Source organism: Macaca fascicularis, chromosome 11 (assembly GCF_037993035.2).
Source record: "Macaca fascicularis isolate 582-1 chromosome 11, T2T-MFA8v1.1".
Lineage (NCBI taxonomy): Eukaryota > Metazoa > Chordata > Mammalia > Primates > Cercopithecidae > Macaca > Macaca fascicularis.
In genome coordinates this window covers 11,828,948-11,850,814 of record NC_088385.1, presented here as the reverse complement: position 1 = coordinate 11,850,814, position 21,867 = coordinate 11,828,948, and the positions used below count along the sequence as shown (strand labels likewise).

The window sequence follows — 21,867 nt, the reverse complement described above, 5'->3', positions numbered from 1 at the left end:
TCTCTTTACACTAATCCTATGCTTGGAAACGTTCTCTTTCCTTTTCAGCCTAACACATCTATCTCCATTTACTAGAATTTGAGTTTATATTGCTATGTGACCTTGAGCAATAACCATAATATGTATGACTCACAAGTCCTTTCTTTTGTTAATTTTTGTCACATTGTATCTTTAAAAAAATTTAAAAGCCAGTGAATATATTAGGTAATACATATGTATTAATTTTTTGTTTACCATAATAACCTACACGTAGACCTTCAGGTCCATGCATTTCATACTGTTGAAGCTGTGGACATATTTTGGGTTTACGAATCTTTGAGTTGGTGAATGCCTTTAAGCTCATGTCCTGCAAAGGAAATTATTATCTAATCAGTAAATATATATTATAAAATATACATAGGTGGATACTTCTTTTCATTGAATTTGACAAGCAATCCAGTTAACTTAATATTAAACTTTGAATATTCACATGTGTAGAAGGGATATTTGTATACTTAAGGAGGTAATTTTATTCTTTTCATTAAACTCTTTCAACAGTAATTATTTTGTATATACGATATTAATAAACATCACAGAGCAATTAATTTCTGTGAAAAAAGGAAACTTGAATAATATTCCAGAAAGTTCCAGCTTAGTTCAGCAGCTTTTAGCAGATCTGCTGCTATTAGTGGAGAAGCCACTTACCTCTTTATATCCCATTACCCTCAACTAGGACATGAAGGCATTCAAATAAAGACTCTTTTCCAAGTGTAATATTTTAAGAACCTTAAGATCAGACCATCTACAACATAAGGAGTTTACCTGTAGGAAGCTATATATATCCTTTTCATTTGTATTTGATACTGGAGTATATGTGATTCCATTAATATAGACATTATGACGATTGACGCAGTCTTCATCGTCCTGGTCATTCAAAGGCTCAGGGAAGCCAGTGAGGTCCTTTACTGGTAGCAGGTTATAAACCTGTACAAATTCAAAAGACAAAAAGGCAAACTTATTTGTGACTTTTTTTTAAGTTCAAGGAGAAAAGAATAGGAATAATGAACATCAGTCTTTCTTTGAGTGCTCTCATTACTCTGATGATTTATAGTGGGTATGGATCATTTTCTTGACACAGTGTTTTCATTTTGAAGATGTTTAACAATTTTAGGAAAAAAAAAACACTCCATCTAAGTACTCAAGGGCCATACTACTTCGTTACACAGTTCAGAGGCCACCACTAGACTCAACACTGGAATGAAATAAAATTTTATTAATTGAAAAATCGAGGTCTGATGTATATGTGACATTGCACAAAGCTTTGAGATGAGAGAAGGAAATGATAGTTTTGTGCTTATCTTGTGGTAAGCAACAAAGTTAATGGGTGCATGTTCTAAACAGGCACACGATAGGCATATCCTCTCTCCACAGGATATGATGGCATTTTCTTAGGTATTATTAGTGGAAACAAAATGCTCCAGATCTTCATATAATACATAAAACTTTAACTGTAAAATCCTAGGCATGATGCTTTCAAGTCCATTTGAAGGTGAGAAGACAGACAGACATAAAAATTGTGATCGTTACATTGCATTATATTCGTAGGAGTTTAAAACTGATTGACAAGAACAGATGAACAAAGTGAGTGGTGTGATGAAATTAGACACCTTCTCAAAGTATCTTAACATTTCTCCTTTCCTCTCCCTGCTTTATTGTGGCATATTCCATAATTATCATCTGTCTTACCTATGGGACAGACAATGTAACTTCCATGAGACATAAATTTTTATCTTTCCAGTGGCTCACTGCTTGATCTCTACTAGCACTTAGTATAATGCCTAGAACACAGTGGGCATTAAATAAATGTGTTGAATGAATGGCCTATACTAGTAGCAGCAAAGTATTTCACTGGTAAAACACTAATCAAAGGTTGAGAAGAGCTGGTGTTTTAACTCGGGTCTACTACTAAATCCCTGAAAGCTTCGGCTTTATTATTAATACATAGGATTGTCTGCCTTATCTACCCATCAGGGTTGTTATAATTTGAAAAATTCTTTGAGAATTATAAAATTATGTTATTAAAAACATAAAACATGTATATTATTTTCCCACATATCCTCTTGAGATCCTACTGCTGAAATGTACTTACTGCTTCCTTTAGAAGTATTCTAATATTTTCAGTTAAAATCCCATTAGAAGGACAAACAAGTAAGAAATATTTTCTTATAAGTTTCTATTTCAGGAAAATAAAAATATAAATTTCTCTTTGTTCAATTACGGTAGTAGAAAAAACTTCAGTAAGAGGTTATTACAATTGGCCTCATATTAAAAATCTGAAGATGTGAAAAAACTACTATTAGTACATGCTGTTAACTAGTTTTTGCTGTTCCAATTCAGCATACCCTTTTGCTATTTCTTCTATTAGCTCCATATTTTCAAAGATTTCAGTTATCAATGTCAATTATATAGTAATTCATTTTTCCTAAGTTTTGTTCCTCAGAGATAATACATATTAGGAAGTGGGAGCTAAGCTTTGAGGATGCAAAGGCATAAGAATGATACAATGGACTTTGTGGATTCAGGGGGAAGCGTGGAAGGGGGGTGAGGGATAAAAGGCTACAAATTGGGTACAACGTATACTGCTCGGGTGATGGTTGCACCAAAATCTCAGAAATCACCACTAAAGAATTTATTCATGTGACCAAACGCTACCTGTTCCCCCAAAAACCTATGGACAAAAAGGGAAAGTATTCTGATACTTCCGTGGTGTAAGGCTGAATGGGTCAGAATGGGGTAGCAATGCAGAGATGATGGAAATGATGGAAATGATGTGTAGCTTGGGAAAGCAATTATTTCAGCAGATATAATTCTTTTTTTTTTTTTTTTTTTTTTTTTGAGATTGAGTCTTGCTCTATTGCCCAGGCTGGAGTGCAATGGCATGATCTCGGCTCACTCAACCTCCACCTCCTGGGTTCAAGTAATGCTTCTGCCTCAGCCTCCCAAGTAGCTGGGATGACAGGCGCTACCACCACCTGCCTGGCTAATTTTTGTAGTTTTAGTAGAGACGGGGTTTCACTGGTCGTGTTGGCCGGGCTGGTCTGAAACTCCTGACCTCAAGTGATCCACCCGCCTTGGCCTCCCAAAGTGTTGGGATTATAGGCAAGAGCCACCAGGCCCAACCATAATTCTTAGAAAAACAGAAATCTGATATTTCCTTTAGCCTGTGTAGTCTTAGTACAGGTACCTGTATCACTTTCGTTAGGCTTTTTGAAACGTTGAAACTAGTTTGAAAACTCCTATTATTGGTTGCATGGAGCTCTGGGATTTTAAGGACTTTGGGTAGTGCATGGTCTTTTTACATTTTAAATATATAATTTCCAAATGGCTTCCCTGATTGCTCAGTTAATCCTTTCTTTTATTTTGCATAACTACACTTCTCTTATAGCACTTCTCACAATCTGCTCTGTATTCTCTCCAGCCTTGCATATACGGATGTCTTGACATAATCAGAAGATTTGAGTTTGCATTGCTATGTACACTTGAGCAAGAAGCTTAACATATCTGAATAACGAGTCCTTTTTTGGTTGTTAATTTTCATCACATTTCATCTTTTAAAAAATTCTTTTATTTGATTCATTATACTGTATTAAGCGATACTTTTTTTTTTTTTTTTACCTATAGAAGTGAGTAGTTTTGTATATATATAAAATTCCTTACCAATGAAAGCCCACAAGAGAGCCCAAAACAATTAATTCCTAGATAAATACAATTTTAATTGATCTTATCCTACTTATCCAGGCATTTTTCCTTGCTCTGAGCCCCTGGCATGGCCCTTCTTGATTCCTGAGGCTGCTGAGAACTCACCGAGGATGCCGAGAGCTCAGCGTCAGGCTTCATGAGCAGCACGCTTTGGTCCACAGCACGGAGGGCGCAGAGGGACTGAGGAGCCGCTGTGACTTGCAGGTGGGCGTGTGAGGCTGGGAGGCTTTGTGATGGGCGGAAGCTCAAATCCACCTGTGAAATTGGAACAAAAGGTCCGAAAAGCAAATTTCCCGGTTTACCTATGCATTCACTCGCATTTGCAGTGTTCCTCATGTACAATGTATAACCACTCTGCTTGACTTCGTGAAGGGTTGGCATTATGTCAATCCTGAAGCTTTTTGTCCCCTACACTTCTCTTTCCTTCTCAAGAATCACTTGAGCCATTAGAATTATTTCTAATTATTCTTATAAATTACTAGTCATGAAATGCCATTTTTATCTTTGATACACGGCAAGGTGCTTATTAATTGTGGTGGAACGTGCATGGGTCGAGGTGCTCTTGCATTTTTTCTTTTGGCTCCTTAGTAGTCTCAAAAACATGCTTACATATTTCCCAACATTTTACCATAGAAGAAGGGAATAATGTACTCTGAACTGTGTAATTGGTAAGAGGCAATGCTAGGAGAAGTTTGAGAGTTTTGTACCAGGAATCAAGTGATTCTGCTTCTTAGTATGACTCTGCCACTACCTTGCTGAAAGTCTCTGGGGAATTTGTTTAACCCTTTTGGCCCTAATGTTCACATGTATAAAACAAACGATAACAGTAGTAACTTCTAGTTTAAAATGTTGAAGATTTTATTATGTAAAGTACCCACCTTGTTGTCCAGACAATTTTCGACCTCGTATTTTGCAGAATCCCCAATCACGTCCCCAGTAGGTAAAACGGCATATATGAGCAACCGAGCGACAGGAGCAATGTCTGACTTCACAGGGATTGAGATGGAAAAATGGCCCTTCACTGGGGCACAAAGAGAATGAGAGGAAGCGATCATAGGTTAATGACTATTTCCATTAGTAGATGTAAAAGACATAATAAACAGAAGATGTAACAAATGGAGGACTGCCTCTAAGGACTCTAGCTTTAGAGAAAAACCTTATCAAAGCCCTCTCTCCTCTCTTAAATCCTATACTATGTTGATTTTTCACCAGCTTTAAGCTTCAGATCACCTACATAATGTTCTGATGCTCGTTAAGGGTATGAAGACATCCAGTTCACTACCATTTGATCTAGGCCTCATACTAGAAGAGGGAGCTAGAACCTGAAGTTATGAGATGTAAGAATAAGAGTTTAACACATTGTATTCATGCTACATCCACTTTAACCTTCTATGAGCCAATATTTGATTCTTTCTCCATAAGAGGAACACCATGCTCCTTCAGAAGTTATTTTTTGATGCCTATGTAGATTCTTGAGAGGTTGTATTAAGTTTCCTTCAGTCTGCTGTGGTACTTCTGTGTTGCTACAAGAGCTAATGAGAGAGTCGACTACTGATACTTTTTTAGCAAGTTATCTTTTAGAGTCTATTAGACTAGGAGCAACCTTCAAAGGCTTATATTATAACATATTTGCTCATGGTAAGAGTGCAGTTCAGTGGTGGAAGTACCCAATTTAATGCTTCATAATTCATAACTATCTTGAAGAAAAAAAAGATATTTGTAATAATATAAATGATGGCTGAACGTGGTGGCTCACGCCTGTAATCCCAGCACTTTGGGAGGCTGAGGCGATGGATCACGAGGTCAGGAGTTCGAGACCATCCTGGCTAACACGGTGAAACCCCATCCCCACTAAAAATACAAAAAATTAGCCGCACGTAGTGGCGGGCACCTGTAGTCCCAGCTACTTGGGAGGCTGAGGCAGGAGAATGGTGTGAACCCGGGAGGTGGAGCTTGCAGTGAGCCGAGATCACGCCACTGCACTCCAGCCTGGATGACAGAGCAAGACTCCGTCTAAAAAATATATATATTTTATATATTTATATGAATATATAAAAAAATATATATTTAATATATTTAAATATGTTAATATTAATAAATTTAAATATATTTAATATATATTTAAAATATATAAATAAATTTATATAAATATATAAAATTTATATATATAAATAAATTTATATAAATCTACATAAATTTATATATATAAATATATTTATATAAATGTAAATAAATACTATATATAAATGACTCAGCACAAAACCTGGTATATACAACATACCCTGAAATCTTACATTTTCTCCACCCCATTCTCTAACACAATTCTCATTTTGAGAAGACGTTCAAGAATATTTATGGTTTGAAAATTTGGAATAAGCACAAATTATACACAGCAACATTTTATGTATTTTATTTTCCTATTTATTTATTTATTTACTTTTATAGAGATATGGTCTCACTATGTTGACCAGGCTGGTCTCAAACTCGTGACCTCAAGGGATCCTCTCATCTTGTTCTCCCAAAGTACTGGGATTACAGGTGTGAGCCATCACAGCTGGCCCACACCAACATTTTAAATAACCCAAAGAAAATAAGCTAAAAAGAAAGACAACACATATTTGATAAAGGGTGAGAAAAAAAAATTATTGTTTTCCCTCCCCCAACTTTCTTTTAATTGATACTAGATGGAAATGGTCTCTCGTTACTTGAAAGTATTCCCAATATTTCCAGGTCAGGAATGGAAAACCAAACATCATGTTTTCACTCATAAGTAGGAGCTAAGCTACTAGGAAGTGGCAGCTAAGCTATTAGGAAGTGGGAGCTAAGCTATGAGGATGCAAAGGCATAAGAATGATACAATGGACTTTGTGGATTCAGGGTGAAGGGTGGAAGGGGAGTGAGGGATAAAAGACTGCAAATTGGGTACAATGTATACTGCTCAGGTGATGGGTGCACCAAAATCTCAGAAATCACTACTAAAGAATTTATTCATGTTACCAAACACCACCTGTTCCCCCAAAAACCTTTGGGAAAAAAGGGAAAATATTCTGATACTTTCGTGGTGTAAGGCTGAACGGGTCAGAATGGGGTAGCAATGCAGAGATGATGGAAATACTCACTGTGTTCCTGCTTCACAAGCAGTCCATGAGTCCCAGTTCGGACAATGCCTCCCCTTGCCATTATCTGCAAAAAAGGAAATAAAAAGAAACTGAATGTGCCAAACAGAGAACATGCTTCAGTCTCACTTCAATATACTTGTTTTATTGAGTCCCTGCTGGTAATAATCCACCTCAAGAGAAGTCAAACTTTCAAAAGGAACACGGATAAGAAGTCGAAGTAATGACATGTACAGAACTTCATGATCACTTGCTCCACAGACAGCTTTTGCCTACAGAGAAGTCAACGCAGTAACCTCCCTTCTCACCAGATAATAGAAGGAGAGCTTCTTCAGTCCCTGCAGGGCGCCTCCGTTCAGAATATAATGTGCCTGGACTGTCTGAGTTTGGCCACATGGTAGTTCATGAGGCAGGGGCTCAAGGTGGACAAAGCTCTTGCTTGGGGAGAACACAAGATAAGCAGTGTGATGGGCCTCTTCGTGTTCTTCTGACACCCACTGGTAGCCGTAACAGGGACTACGATCCTTGTGTTTGACCTAAATGAATTAGAAAAATTATGTTATTTTTAGATTATATGTCATAAAAATTAATGTTCTCACAAAACTGTGTAAGTTTGCTGTGCTACCTTAACTAGTAGCTAGAAATCTTTTGTTCTACAATGAAAAGTGGGAGAAGGACCCCGTATTTTGTGTGTCTGCTTTAAATGCAGGCGTGCTTTGTGGCTTTACACTGCGGAGCCTCCTGGGATTGAGATGTATATTTCTTAAGAGGATAAAAAGAAGCATCCTTTGCTCTGATTAGCTTGCCTGAAATTTCTATGGCTGCTTTACCTGACAGTTAGAGACACTGGAGCTATGAAACTTCATTGAGGAGAGTAAATAATCTCTAGAAATGGAAGAACTGTGCTTTCAGAAAGCAGCTGCCTCTTTTAGGGTGGATTTTGAGTGGGTATTATGAATAAATAAAATATTGTAACTTTAGGGGTCTGAGAAGACATTAATAAAAAGCATTGGTTTAAGAGCTGAACTGATGAATTAGCTGAAGTCTACCTCTTCCGGGCTATCTTAGGCTGATTGCTATTATTGTTATCGTTTTGAGACAGGGTTTTGCTCTGTCGCCCATGCTGGAGTGCAGTGGCACGATCTTGGTTCAGTGCAATCTCTGCCTCCCGGGCTCAAGTGATCCTCCCACTCAGCCTCCTGAGTTGCTGGGACTACAGGTGCATGCCACCCCACCCAGCTAATTTTTTGTATATTTTGTAGAGATGGGGTTTCACCACGTTGCCCAGGCTGGTCTCGAACTCCTGGCCTCGAGCGATCCACCCACCTCAGCCTCCCAAAGTGCTGGGATTACAGGCGTGAGCTACTGTGCCCCGCCTAGGCTGATTAGTTTTAATACTCCCTGCAGTCTGGATTCTAATGCCTCAGAGGCCGTAATTGGGTTATATTTCCAACTTTTCTTCCTGTAGAAGTTATTCCTTAGCTCCTTCCAGGCTTCCTCTACCTTCATCCCCAGCTCCCAATAGCACTAGTGAATCCTTGAGCAAAACATTTTGTTCATATCTTAATATATATTTTGGTGACAACACATATATGATCACCCCAAACAGGGAGCATGTAGAAATAATAATTTCATTGTCAAGACTGGCACAGTGCCTGGCATGTACAAAGCATTCAAGACACTTTTTGAAATGAGTAAATGTTCAAATTTGAGTTTATTAGAGGTAGGTGCTTTTATGCCATCTATTAAAGCTAAATAAATACAATGCATTATTTATTTCTCTATAACAACGTAAGGACTCTAAAGAGGCAGGGGTTTTCCATTACCATGATTATGTAATATATGTTGAATATGATTGTATATCCATGTATCTATAGATATGTCTATGTCTCTCTTGATTAATAGAGGACTGCATGTTATACTGACCAAGTTATATTGGTATGAACAGGTCATCTGGAGAAAATTAGAATAGCAAAACAAAATAAAGTAAGGTAATAATTTTTGGAGTATACATTTTTAAAACTAAATGCTAATTATGTTAGAATTGGCTTTTATAGTAGAAGTATCTAACAGTTAAAGGGGGCTTACTAAGTGCTTCAATACGTATTATTTCACTTAATCTTCGCAACCACCCCAAAAGTTAGGTGTTAATATTGCAATCATTTTACAGATGAGGAAATGAAGCATAGAGGTTTTAGTTAATTCCTTAAAATAGGGTTGAGCCAGTATTTTTAACCACTTTATCTGATTCAGATCCTGGAATTCACACTTTTCAGAAAAGTATTATAAACACACACACACACACACACAACATAAAATTACCATCTTCATTATTCTTTAGTGTACAGTTTGGCAGTAGTAAGTATATCTGTTGTGCAACGGATCTCCAGAACTTTTCACCTTGTAAAACTAAACCTGAATACCAATAAGAGCAATTCCCCATTTCTCTCTTTCCCTAGCCCTTGGCAGCCACCATCCTTTTTTCTGTTTCTATGACTTTGACTACTTTAGAAACCCCCATATAAGTGAATCATATAGTATTGGTCTTATTGTGACTGGCTTATTTCACTTACCATACTGTCCTCAAGGATCATTCATGCTGTAGCATGTGACAGGATTTCCTTCCCTTCTCAGGCTGCATAATATTCTGTTGTATTTATATACCACATTTTGTTTACCTGTTCATCCCTTGATGGACATTTGGGTAGCCTCCATCTCTCAGCTATTTTGGATAGTGGGGCTATGAACATGGGTGTGCAAATATCTCTTTGAGACCCTGCTTTCGATTCTTTTGAATATATGTCCAGAAGTAGGATTACTGGATCATATGGTCATTCTATTTTTTAATTTTTTCAGGAACTACTATACTGTTTTTCATAGTGGTTGCACCATTTTACGTTCCCAGCAACACTGTTAAAGTCTAACCTGCACTTTTAATCACAACAATATACTGCCTTCTTTTCATAAACTTTAAAAAAGTTAACCTTAAATTGGTTTCTAATTGCCAGCTTTTTCTCTCCATAGAACTAAACACAGTTTGGAAATTTTATCACCCTTAGGTTGCAACCTTGTTTTCAAGGCTACTTCATGTTATTGGTAACTTCTTTCCAAACTTACCCTAACAGTAAGAGTGGTACCCATAACGTTGGTGGTGTTGATAGAGAACTGTACAAGGCCATGCTCATCCGTGGTAGCATTGGAGTAATAGTTTGCTTCATTTCCTCTGATGAATATGACTTTATTTGGTATAGGGACGCCTTTCCCATCTACCAGGCGCACCTGAAGATTAAAAACTATGGATGAGTTATATCGGTAATAACTAATAGGCACCAAACATATTCATTTTTTCACATTTTTAAGTGCCTCCTCTATGTTGAACATGGTTCCAGGCACTGAGGACACAATAGTGAAAAACAAAAAACAAAAAACAAAGTTTCTTCCATCACAGAGCTTACTGTCTAGTGAAAGAGACAGATGCTAAATAAATACATATATAACATACACTAATTTAGTAGTAATCAATCCTAAGAAGAAAAACAGAGCAGTGTGAAGGGATAGACAGTGATAGAGATAATAACAAGGGTGACCTGAAAAATGTATTCTAGATATTTTGGAAGTGCTGTGTATTATTATATATAACTCTTAGAGAGTCACAGAGCACTAGAGTAATATGATAATGAAATATCTAAATCTATTAACTAAATTTATTTGTGCCCCAAACACCTATTTTGGGGTGGACCATTAACTTCCTATAGATTAGTGTCTGAAGTCTCAAAAGTGCACAAGTAAACAATTGCCAATACATTGTCCCATGTGTTTCTCTAGCTGTCTTAGACATGGTCTCTGCTTCTCAACCTAGATCTTCAGCCTTTTGGAAGGCAGGCAGATTTTATGGCAGACTTCCCAAGTGAAAAATGTAAAATTGGAAAGAGGCACACAGTATTAAATAAGTCGCCAAAGCTAATTTACTGCTAATATTGTGTCGGCAGTTGAGTAGTCCAGCTCAGATTGTAAAGGTGGTGATTCTTTTTCAGTATAAGCTACATTTGGTAGCGGGAAGAACAATAGGCTGACCCCCATCAGTACCCATAATTGATTTACAAAATCTAAGTTTGCCAATGAAATGTTGGCTGCATGTACAAAGACAAGAATAGGCACATAATTCTGATTTTCTTCTAGCTAGAGGCTCTTCTGACAAATAGGATATTTAACAGCAATAAAATATACTTAAAAAGTACACTATCTTTCTGAGAAATTTACAAATGAGCTGCCCTTTCATTTTAGGAAGTTGAATACATTTTGGTGTCATGACATAACCAAGCCTTCCAGAATGTACGCTACTTTGTTGAATTTATGCCTCTTTTACACCCTTCATAGCTAAAATCCTATAACATTTACATTAAGAAAATGATACACAGTAAATACACATTGAGGCACATGTAACTGTCATCTCAGACTTCTAGAGTCATAAAGATCCATTTGTACATCTGCTGACAACAGAAACATCGTAAGAGAAGATTTTTTTTGGTAGATACTATGAAAAGTCATAATTCAAAAATCTGAGAACCTTAAATAGCAGTGTTTTACCCCATGTTCACTGTTTTAGAAATATACTTGTTATTATAGAAAAATAGTGTAAATATACTATCCATGAAATAAACATTATCGTAGAATCTTTACTACTTCAAAATAAAAATTAAAACCACCTACCCACCTGTTTCCATACAAAGTTAGTGTTAGCATCATAATGAAACCGGTCAGCATGAATTTTGAGATTCTTGTGAGAAAATGTCATAAAAACCTGAGACTGCCTGGTAAACCATAAGAAGCAGATTGTGTGACTTGTACAATGCTGTTTCAAAAGGAGGGGAAAAACTCTACTAATTTTAATAAGGCTTTAGGATAATTACATACATTTCATATACAAATTTACAGAAGAATAAATCTATTTTTATGTAGTTTTATACCTTTGGTTATACTAATCAACCGTGGTGATATTTTATACCTTTGGTTATATTAAATGATGACATTAACCAGGCATGGTTTTAGCAGAAACCGTAACTATTGTGCTAATTAGGTAACAGCACATGGGTTGATGAGTGAACTGGAAAATACTCCACCTGCCCAAAGAAGGGAATCCCTTGTCTAAAGTTTGAGTCCACTTTCACAAATGAGAGTTTGGTTATGGTTCTTGTGATTTCACTGGACTTCTTTCCAGTCAATTCCACTACTGGAAAAGAAGAAAAAAATACGTTCTTTTTGGGAAGAATGATGTCTCTAAAATTCTATTACCTCCCCTCAACTTACAATTCATTATTTGGCTAAGAAAATCAATGTCTACTGTTTTTTCTCTTACACCCATGTAGTACACAAACCTGTTCCTTCTTCTTGGATCTTGGCTTCAGTGTGAAGTTTCATTTCATACTCCTTCCTCTTCAACTGGAAGACCTTGGTTTTTACTTGCTGATAGAAGCAGCCATGGCTGTTTAGCTAAGAAGGGAGAAAATAAAATACAAAAATACAATGCATATTATACTAAATAGATCATTGGTCAGTTAATCTGGTGTGATTTTTGTGGGGGTACAACATCATGTAGGCATTTTCTATGATGAGGACATGATAAATATTCTCTAGCAACTAAATATTAAATTTCACAACAATGTCTCATGTATAATTGACAGATGTATTTCTTGGTATCTGAAATTCCCTAGATAGAATGCGACAGAAATGTCTTAAAATTTGGAGAGTAATCTTTTTTTGTACAAAGGATGCATAATATTTATACATATTTATGGGGTACACGAGATATTTTGTTACATGCATAGAATGTGTAATGATCCCATCGCGGGATTTAGGATGCCTACCAACTGAAATATTTATCATTTCTATGTGTTGGAAATAGTTCAAGTCCTGTCCATTTGCTATTTTGAAATACACAGTACATCTGCTCTTGACCATTAGAACTCCTCATCAAAGTCTGGTTCCTCCTCCATAATATTCAGCTGTGGCTGGGAAGTGGCCTCCCATATGTGGACTGTATCTGTCTGGCATCTTGGTGGGGCCATGTGTTAGGTTCTTGCTCAAAGAGAGAGCAGAACTGATGCCCTGGCCAGCTAAGGCAGTTAAGAGGTGTATGGTTTTTCTCCTTCCTTTGTAGAAATGAATGCCCATGGAGGCTTCGGATGGCTCAGCGTCTATCATTCTGAAACACTCACAATGGGCAATTACAAGAAATAAATAATTCCCATTGTGCTAAGTTCATGATTTTTTTGAAAAATTACAATAGCTAACATGGAATTCTCTTCTAGATTGTTCTCTTCCTGCATCAGAAAAATGCTGCAACTCACTGCTTTTCAACAATGCCTTTATTGTCATTCTCTAGAAAAAACAGTGTTCAACCTACCTGTCCACTGAATTTCTCACAGAAAGCCTTTGAATCTTCACCAAAGCAGTCAGAAGCGTCACTATACTTTCTGCAAATGCTCACAGTCACATGTCCTGGGACAGGCTTCCCATATGTGTATCTGTCATGAGAACATTCCCAAAGGAATCAGAGCAGGCACTGAACCTCCCCATTTTCTAGCTATTTATATCTCCCTTTTACCTACAGTATACTCCCTGTCTATACTTCCCGCTGCTCTCTGCAGGCTCACACAATACTGAAGATAAGAGTCACTAATGGCTCTTATAGAAATCTCCATTGCAACATGCTGAAATTTACTAGATTCTTCTTTTATCATTTCTTTTTTTTCTTTTTTTAGCTTTATCTCAAAAAAACTTCCTTATTATAAAACTTAAACTTGTACTTAAAAGAAAAAGTAATACCAGCAAAACGAAAGAAACAAAACAAAGCAGAACAAAAAAAAGCAAAGAGAAGAAACAAACACCCTCAAGTCTACCTAGGAATACAACCTATTAGTACGACAGTGTCTCTTCTTCCATCATCCTCTCCCCATGTGCAGCCATCTCTATATCGAGTTTTACTTGTTTACTTTTTTACAAAAGTGGGATTGTGTCATAAATATGTCACAGACGATTGCTGGGTTTCCAAGTGCGTTTGTCTTCTTTCCTATTTGAGAATGTCCTCTGTCTCTCTATTTACAAGATCACACTAGTTATGAGGAACCAGAAACTTGGCCATTACTGTGAGACAGAACTGGAGCAGGGGCCCAGCTGAATAGCAGGTGTGTTCCATGTGTGATCTTTGGGCAGGACTGATTCCTTCACTATACCTGCTCTTTCTGCTACTGCTACTGTGTGCCACCAAGGTTAGGAGCATAAGACCCAGGACACAAGAGTTTTCAAGGTTGGAAGAGACTGTCTTGAGAGATCACGTTCAGTCTCGTAAAAATGTCAGTGCAGAGAGGTATGTAGACCAGCCTTAGGTCAACCAGTAAGTTAGATGAGATTTCAGTTGTATGCCTATCTCTACAAATTCTGAATCTCAGTGATTTTTCCAGCAAGCATGCAAGGTCAGGTAAATGATCTGTTGATGATTGAATTTCCCCTATAGCCATGTGTTAATTATCTCCCTAATATATGTTTGGTTATTTTTGGTTAAGGCAGAGCCAATACCCTTCAACACTATCCACCCTTCCCATTGTGTGTGTGTGTGTGTGTGTGTGTGTGTGTGTGTGTGTATGTGTGCAGTTTTGTCACTTTCAGAATCAATCTTATTAGCATAACCTCTCTAGAAACAGTTTCTTACCTCATGATAGAATAGTGCTGATAAGAACGTGAAAGAAAATAAAAAGGAAAAATAGAAAAGCAACAGGAGAATAACATTCTAGAGAGGAGGATGCTGTCAAAGCACTTAAAATTTTTGTGTTGCCACTACTCCTAAAGAGAGTAGCTAAATATCCAAATAATGAGTCTCTTTTAAATAATCCCCCACAAAAGATTTTTAAAAAATGAACTCACAGGCCACACACTGATACATTCATCTCTTCTTCCAAGATGGTGATTATCTTTGGTACTGTTACTTGTACTTCAAACTTGGGAAGAACTGTTGATTGGTGATAAAGAAGGTTGGTGATTGGTTTTCAACTTTGGGGGAATTCATATTTTCAAGTTCCCTGTAACGGTTCCCTAATAATATTTTAGGGCTCTGAAAAAGGTAGCTCTGCTCTCCAATATAGTCTTATCCACCCTCCTCTCAAATGAAGATTTCAGTTGAGGGACTATGAGAGATCACTGTATGCTTAGTTATGGAAAACTCAGTTAAAACAATAATGTTTTAATTTCAGGGATTGGTATTAAATATTGCTATAGAAAATAACCAAGCTATGTGAAGTCCTATTCACAAATCACTGATGTCCTCGTTGGACTTAGGTGTAATTAGTTCTACTCCAAGCCCAATGTCACCCATGGGAAATGGAAAGACTCCAAATGAGCTTAAATTCCAGGCTCTAAGAGTTTAAATATGAAGAAAAATCATGTTCGATGACTTTTCATGATCCATACCAAATTCCTCCACGGTGAAAGGGTGCTCTGTCCTTCTACCTGATTTCTTCTGTACCACCACCTTGTAGGAGCCCTGGAAGGGCTCTGACGAGAGGGGAAAAGACAATTGCTTGAGGCCACCCTCTAACTGGAAACTCTGCCATTGTGCGATGCGATTTCCTTTGGGATCCTATGAGTGAATTAATTATAACTTACAAAAGCACCTGGAGCATTGGAGCTAATAAAGGATATCTATGGAAACCCTAAGTTATCTACGAAAAGGACAAATGGGGTAGTAGTAAAGGGTGAGGAGAGGAGATTAGTTAGAGCCATCTAGCTCTATGGGAGTTGGAAGGCTTCTCCTTTAATGACAAGTTTCTGAGATATTGTAAAAACCTCTCAAATAAGAACATTTTCCCTATATGTGTTGCTTTCCTTCTAATATGGAACGTTTCATGTTGCTTACCTGAATGTATACTAGTGGAATCTGAAAGACAAAAGAAAAAAGAAGTTTATACTTATTTTCAAATATTCTTAAATCTCATTTATAAGCAAAGCAGCTAGGGTTTGCTAGCACAACAGGGTGAGTATAGTAAAAAATAATTTAATTGTACATTTAAAAATAACTAAAAGTATAATTGGGTTGTTTGTAACACAAAGAATAAATGTTTGAGGGGATGGGTACTCCATTTATTGATATAGGCATGCAATGCATGATAATAATCATTATCCATATCATTATCCATGATTATCCACAATCATTATCCACAATCATTACCGTGCACTGCATGCCTGTATCAAAATATCTTATGTAACCCATAAATATATACACCTACTATGTTTCCACAAAAGTTAAAAAATAAAAAAATAATAAATCTAAATTAGTTTTATGTAGAATAATTAGTTTTATGTAGAATAATTCCCTCTATAGTGAAATACAGAAATATTCCAGATTAAATTTTATAGAACTTTTCATTAATCTATTTTAAGCAATTAACAAATGTTAAAAACTTACTAGGCCTTCAGCAACAAATATACATGTAAAGTGCCATTTACTAAAAATGGATTTATTAACCTTTCTTAAGTGCTTATAGCATCCTAGTGAAGATCAGTCCTTTGCTGTGCAATTTTATAGGTTAAGAATAAACTCTTATGTAACTATAGGTAAATATGTTCAGATGTAATCATTAAGAGGGGTCATGGAATTATTAGGTAGTTCTAAGAATGAGGAGGAATGGACATATTTCATTAATAAATATTAGTTTAATAATATTAGTTATTAGTTTATTATTATATATTAATATAAATATTAGTTTAATAATAATAATAAATATTAGTTTAATAAATATTACTTTTAAAAATGAATAAACATTGATAAAGGAGCTACTTATCAATGTTTACTCATTTTTTAAAACTAATATTTATTAAGTAACTTCTCATGTGCTATGTATCATTCTAGGTATTGAGAATATAACCACGCACAAAAGAACAATGTGCCTGCTTTAATGGAGCTTATGTTATAATAGAAATGGGCAGATTTTTAAAAACCAGTATGTGTAGGATGGTGGTAAGTGCCAATAGAAAAACAAAGCAGAGTTAGGCTGACAGAGAGGTGGAAGTGGTGCCTCATTTTAGATAGAAGAGTGAAAGTAGAAGCTGGGAGACCACTTTGAAGGTTATTGCAATGATCTTGTTTAGAGATGATATTGGCTAGGACTAGCTTGCAGCAGTAGTTCAGATGATGAGAAATTGTCTGAATATATTTTAAGCCAACGTGATTTTCCAGTGAGGTGGATGTGGGTATGAGAGAAAGAGAAACAAGGACTAGGCCATAATCTTTTGTCTTTGGAGCTAGAAGAGAAGAGTTGCCTCTTTTTGAGATAAGAAAATGTGAAGAAGTTGATTTGGGAGAGAAAAATGAAGACTTTGGGTCGATGTCTGCATTACAATAGAAATAATTGTTTCTTATCACAGATACCAAGGCTTAGTCTTGAGGAACAAGTTAATTATCCTGACTTTCCTTTACAGTGAAGATTTTGGTAGGTGTGTATAGAAAAAGTCTAAATCTTTAAAATGTTTTTGGAGCTTAGGTTCTTTGAGGGTTTATCTGTGTCTGTTATTTAATGTAGCTTTCTAATTGTCCTAATTAAGAACAATCTGAAAAATAAATTTAATTGTGTGACAACTGACTGAGTACCAGCACCAAGACAGAAAGAATCACCTACTTTCTTTACCTGGAATGATGTTTTAGATTAGGATCTTGTGCTGTTGTAATGCCAGAAGTTACTGTTAGTGATACCAGATTCTTTCTCTCCCTGGTCTTCCCTCAACACAGAAAACAGGTTCCCAGCCTGTTTATACAGATAATCATTTTAGGTAGATAATAGAAAACTCACCAACTCGTTCACAGGGTGAAAGTTTTCATCCAAGGAGACAACACGAAATTTCACTGAAACAGAAATATTTTTCATGAGCCCCTAAACCCAAAGTAGGCCTGTAGGCTGGTAAGACAAGCTATTAAGGAACGAAAATTATAAGAACTTTGCCTGGGGAACATCCAGGGGAAGAAGATCTTTCCTTTTTGAAGTTGTTCTGTCTGTAGGCTTCTTCCTACCTGTCTGCTCTGGTTTGTAGATTGATTTGTCTGTCTGGACAAAGACCAGACTTTCCTCGTTCTTAACCATCACTGTGGTCCGCTTCTTAAATTCTTGGGTTGGTCCTTTCACTTGGACAGTGAGGAACATTACCTCCTCATTGGATGAAGACTTTGGGACCTGAAATATAGGACAGATCCTGAAACCCCATTCAGCACCCACAGGTCTCCCCTATTTGCTGTTCCACTCTTCCCTGGAGATTTTGCCCTTCTTACTTAACTTCACTCCCTTGTTCTCAGCAGGGAAAGTTGGCAGGGACAGGAATCACTTCTGCCATTTTACAAATGGGGAGACAGGACACAAGGTGGAGGAAAATACATCAGTAAGAGAGGTCATAAATGAGATTCACATCTTCATACAGCTCAGAAAAAAACAGTCTTGATTCATTTATACACTGAGCTTTACCAGGTTGATGTTACATGCTAAAAGGGCATGGTCAAAGCGTGTTTTAAAGGCTATGGAAAAAAACTCGTATTTTACTGACACTAGGCTGTAAGCATCTCACATGTGGACAACTCTGAAGAGATATTGTACCTTTGCTCAGGGCAATTTCTACAATTTTTACTCTTAGAAGTAGTGTGGAGCAATGTGTTCCCGTCAGTCCACCACTGGTGGCTCAAGTTGAGCCTTGGCCTAGTTTGCTTTATTAATATTTTTTCCATCTTAATTTTAAGAAGTCACATTTTCTTTTTCTTTTCCTTTCTGGCTAGTAGGTTTCTATTTGATTATTAGGTGGATTTTTAGTGTGCCTGTAAATATTTGTCTCCCATGGCTGGAGAGTCATGCATTGCTCTTCAATTTCTATACTTAGCTTGCTACATTTGAATTCTTTCTGAAGTTCTTACCAGCCTCCCAAAGCCTCATCTTGACAGAATACTAGATCCCTATGACCCTGACTAAAATAACCAAGTATATTAAGTCAAACAGCCACACTCACAGCAAAGGCGACGCAGTGGAGCACATCGTTCTCTGCCTCCAGGTCAGTGAAGAGGCTCCTGTTTCCCCTGACAGACTCCAAGGAAGCACTTACAGTCACTGTCTCGTTCAGGTAGCTCAGAAGGACACAGCCCTTCTCAGGGGTCTCAGTGTGGAGCAGGGAGGGGACCAGAACCATATACTGCCTGGGAATGAGACAGTTCAGTTAGGGGAAAGTGAAGGAAGAGAGGCATTGATATCAACAGCACTTTTTCCCATCATAATAATTGTCATCATCAGTTCTACACCAAGAGAAGACATACTGATGAGCATGAAATTTGGCTGTTGAAGGCCATGCATAAGAATTATTTCTTCTTTCCTTCACATGCCATGGCAGTGGACATTTTACTTGAGGTAGGTATTAACAGATTAAAATTTGTAGGCATGTTTCACTTTAAAATTTCTGAACATCTGAATTCAAATAAAAATATGTAGTTACATTTGTTCATGTTGTAAATCTATTTTACCTTCAAGTTGCTGTAAAAAGTAAGCAAGCTCTCAGTCATGCGGACATTACAAAAGCTAATCAAATTATAGAATTCTCATTAAAATATATATACACGCATACACACACACACATATACACACATTCAGCAGCCCTATGAAAATTGTATGGTAAGTACCCGCTCCCACTCCACAAATATGGAATCTGAGCCTCAAAGAAAGTGAGCCATTGCTTTACAGTCTCAGTTGTGGTAAGCAGCTAATAAAGTCTTAAGAGTGTTACTTAACCATGGATGTTTGCATTTTAAATATTTGCCTTTCAGCTCATGATCAGACGATGGCTCCATGCAAAAACGGTCCTCTGGTGATTGACTTTAGACCTTGGTAACTCATGTGAAGTACAGAAACTTTCTCAGTACCCTGACATAATTTAAGATGAATCCTGTAGTTTTTATACGGTTTTACTCACAGAACTCCTAAAATAATTTTTGGACACTGTGCGCTCCTTACATATTTTCAAGTAAACATATTTTTATCATGATTTTAAATAATAGCAAAAGATATTATTTTTGATGATATTTTAAATTAATACTTAGATTAATTTTACAATTTTCTCATGGAATAATAAACACTGTAGTATAAGATACCTACTATCACTATTTGAAAATACATTAAAAATTCTTTTAATGATCTGATATATAATATCTTTCTCTTCTTTTTTCCTTTTCTAATTTGAATTTCCATGCCAATTACTATACAGAAGTTTATCCTAAATTTTTATATTTCAAAAAATTTTGTGAATTATCCTTACCTCTTTATTATCAAGCATCTACACATATATGTATGTATACACATGTTCACATATATACATATATGTATACATATACATAAATACATATATATGTAACATATGTGGATAGGTAAATTTAACTTTAACTCCTCTTTTAAATAGAATGTGACCATAAATTTATAAATATTAAACATTTCCTTCTGATTGAGCTATTTAAAAAAATACTTGTATATAACTGATCAAAACAAAATAAATACATTACAAAGTATGATTCATACATATTAGATATAAAATTAAAATACTTTTGAAGCACATCTTTAATGAGAATGATGAACTGCTTTTCCCCCCAGTGAATTTATGTATCCATGGATGAATAGTCCGTATTGCAAGAATTAAACAAGATCTAACATTAATTCTGTTACTATTTTGTTTTGTGTAGATATAAGTGCTAAGAAGAATGGTTCATGTAAAAGTAAGTAAATGGCAGGTAAAACAATTGCATCACTGTTACCACTTCTTGCAACTTCTGCATTACGTGCTAAAAATCACCTAGTACTCTATTATCAAGAATTGCTTCTCATCACTCATCAGCTGGTATTTCCTTTAGTTCCTCCTTTAGTTGTGTTGAAACAAAGAATTCATCACCACCTCATCTGCAAAAGGGTTTTCTCTTCTGACATTAGAATCTCTCGCTTTTTCAATATCAACACCAGTATTTCAAATTGTTCCTTTATTTGGCAGTCTACAGATTATTATACTCCAGGGCATTATTCCATGTTTGGTTGTGGGAGAGAATTGTCTTTATTTTTATAAAATAGAAACTGGACCCTTAAGAAAGAGGAAATAAGAAAAGATAAATAGCATGGTCTCAAGTAGATTAATATGAACAGGAAAATCTAAATATTATTCTTTCAAAAAAACTAAAAATTTCTGACACTCCTTAGGAAGGCTTTGCATATTACAGATTCAGAGAGTTGGGGAAGAATGATGAAAAATAAGCAAGTAATGAGTAAACCAGATTTATAAAATCTGCAAGGAACCTTAGAGATAAGAAGGCGACAGTATCATAGGAAAGAAAAAGGAATGATGGAAAAATCTGCAATAAATGAAGGACTCTAGGTTAATGCTTCATGCTCTCTGTGTGGAACTCACGGTTTTCCAGAGACTGAGACATCTGTGGGCAGGAGGACCAAGAGGAGAAGAACAAGACTTGGATGAATGAGTGTGTTCCTCCCCATGTTGCAGAAAGAAGGAGCTGGAGGAGACCAGACTGTATTACACCCTACTCCCTACAATTCATCTGGTCCCAAACACTTCCCAGAGCAACTGGGCTTTATGCTGCTCTGTGTGCAAACAGGAAGTTCCACCCACACAAGATCTCTAAACAAAGTTGAGGTCTCTGAACATTCTCTGGAAAGGTCATTGATGGCTTATTTATAGTCAAAGTTAATTCCTGGCGGGCTAAATAGAATCCCTGGAGGGCTAAAGCCACATTCCCGTAAGAGCTCACTTTCTCTGGGTTTTACCGTAAAGCAGCTAATAAGCTTTTCAACCTCTTCTCTCCCTCACTCCCCCACAACTCCTCACAACGCCTTTTATTGTGGTTCTCACATCTCTTGTATGAATAGTTGGCAAGGGAGACTACAATTTAAGCAACACTGGGCAGGCTCAAAATAGATATTTCACTACAAGTCAGCGTGGCTGCAAG

The 21,867-nt window shown here is 36.5% G+C and overlaps 1 protein-coding gene across 1 annotated transcript in view; it reads right to left on the bottom strand.

Moving 5' to 3' along the window:
• A2M (alpha-2-macroglobulin) overlaps positions 1-21,467 on the bottom strand; it is a 46,652-nt gene extending 25,185 nt beyond the window's left edge. Inside the window, exons 1-17 of the mRNA XM_005570063.5 lie at positions 21,312-21,467; positions 18,888-19,071; positions 17,911-18,070; positions 17,693-17,745; positions 15,763-15,783; positions 15,318-15,486; positions 14,775-14,859; positions 13,258-13,378; positions 12,230-12,344; positions 11,975-12,084; positions 9,972-10,133; positions 7,163-7,390; positions 6,858-6,921; positions 4,617-4,759; positions 3,844-3,993; positions 802-963; positions 235-346 (exon numbers count right to left, since the gene is read on the bottom strand). Coding sequence (XP_005570120.3) covers positions 235-346; positions 802-963; positions 3,844-3,993; positions 4,617-4,759; positions 6,858-6,921; positions 7,163-7,390; positions 9,972-10,133; positions 11,975-12,084; positions 12,230-12,344; positions 13,258-13,378; positions 14,775-14,859; positions 15,318-15,486; positions 15,763-15,783; positions 17,693-17,745; positions 17,911-18,070; positions 18,888-19,071; positions 21,312-21,397 — 2,125 coding nt within the window. The 5' untranslated portion in view covers positions 21,398-21,467. The remainder of the gene's footprint in view (positions 1-234; positions 347-801; positions 964-3,843; positions 3,994-4,616; positions 4,760-6,857; positions 6,922-7,162; positions 7,391-9,971; positions 10,134-11,974; positions 12,085-12,229; positions 12,345-13,257; positions 13,379-14,774; positions 14,860-15,317; positions 15,487-15,762; positions 15,784-17,692; positions 17,746-17,910; positions 18,071-18,887; positions 19,072-21,311) is intronic.
• Between the last annotated feature and the right edge of the window lie 400 nt (positions 21,468-21,867).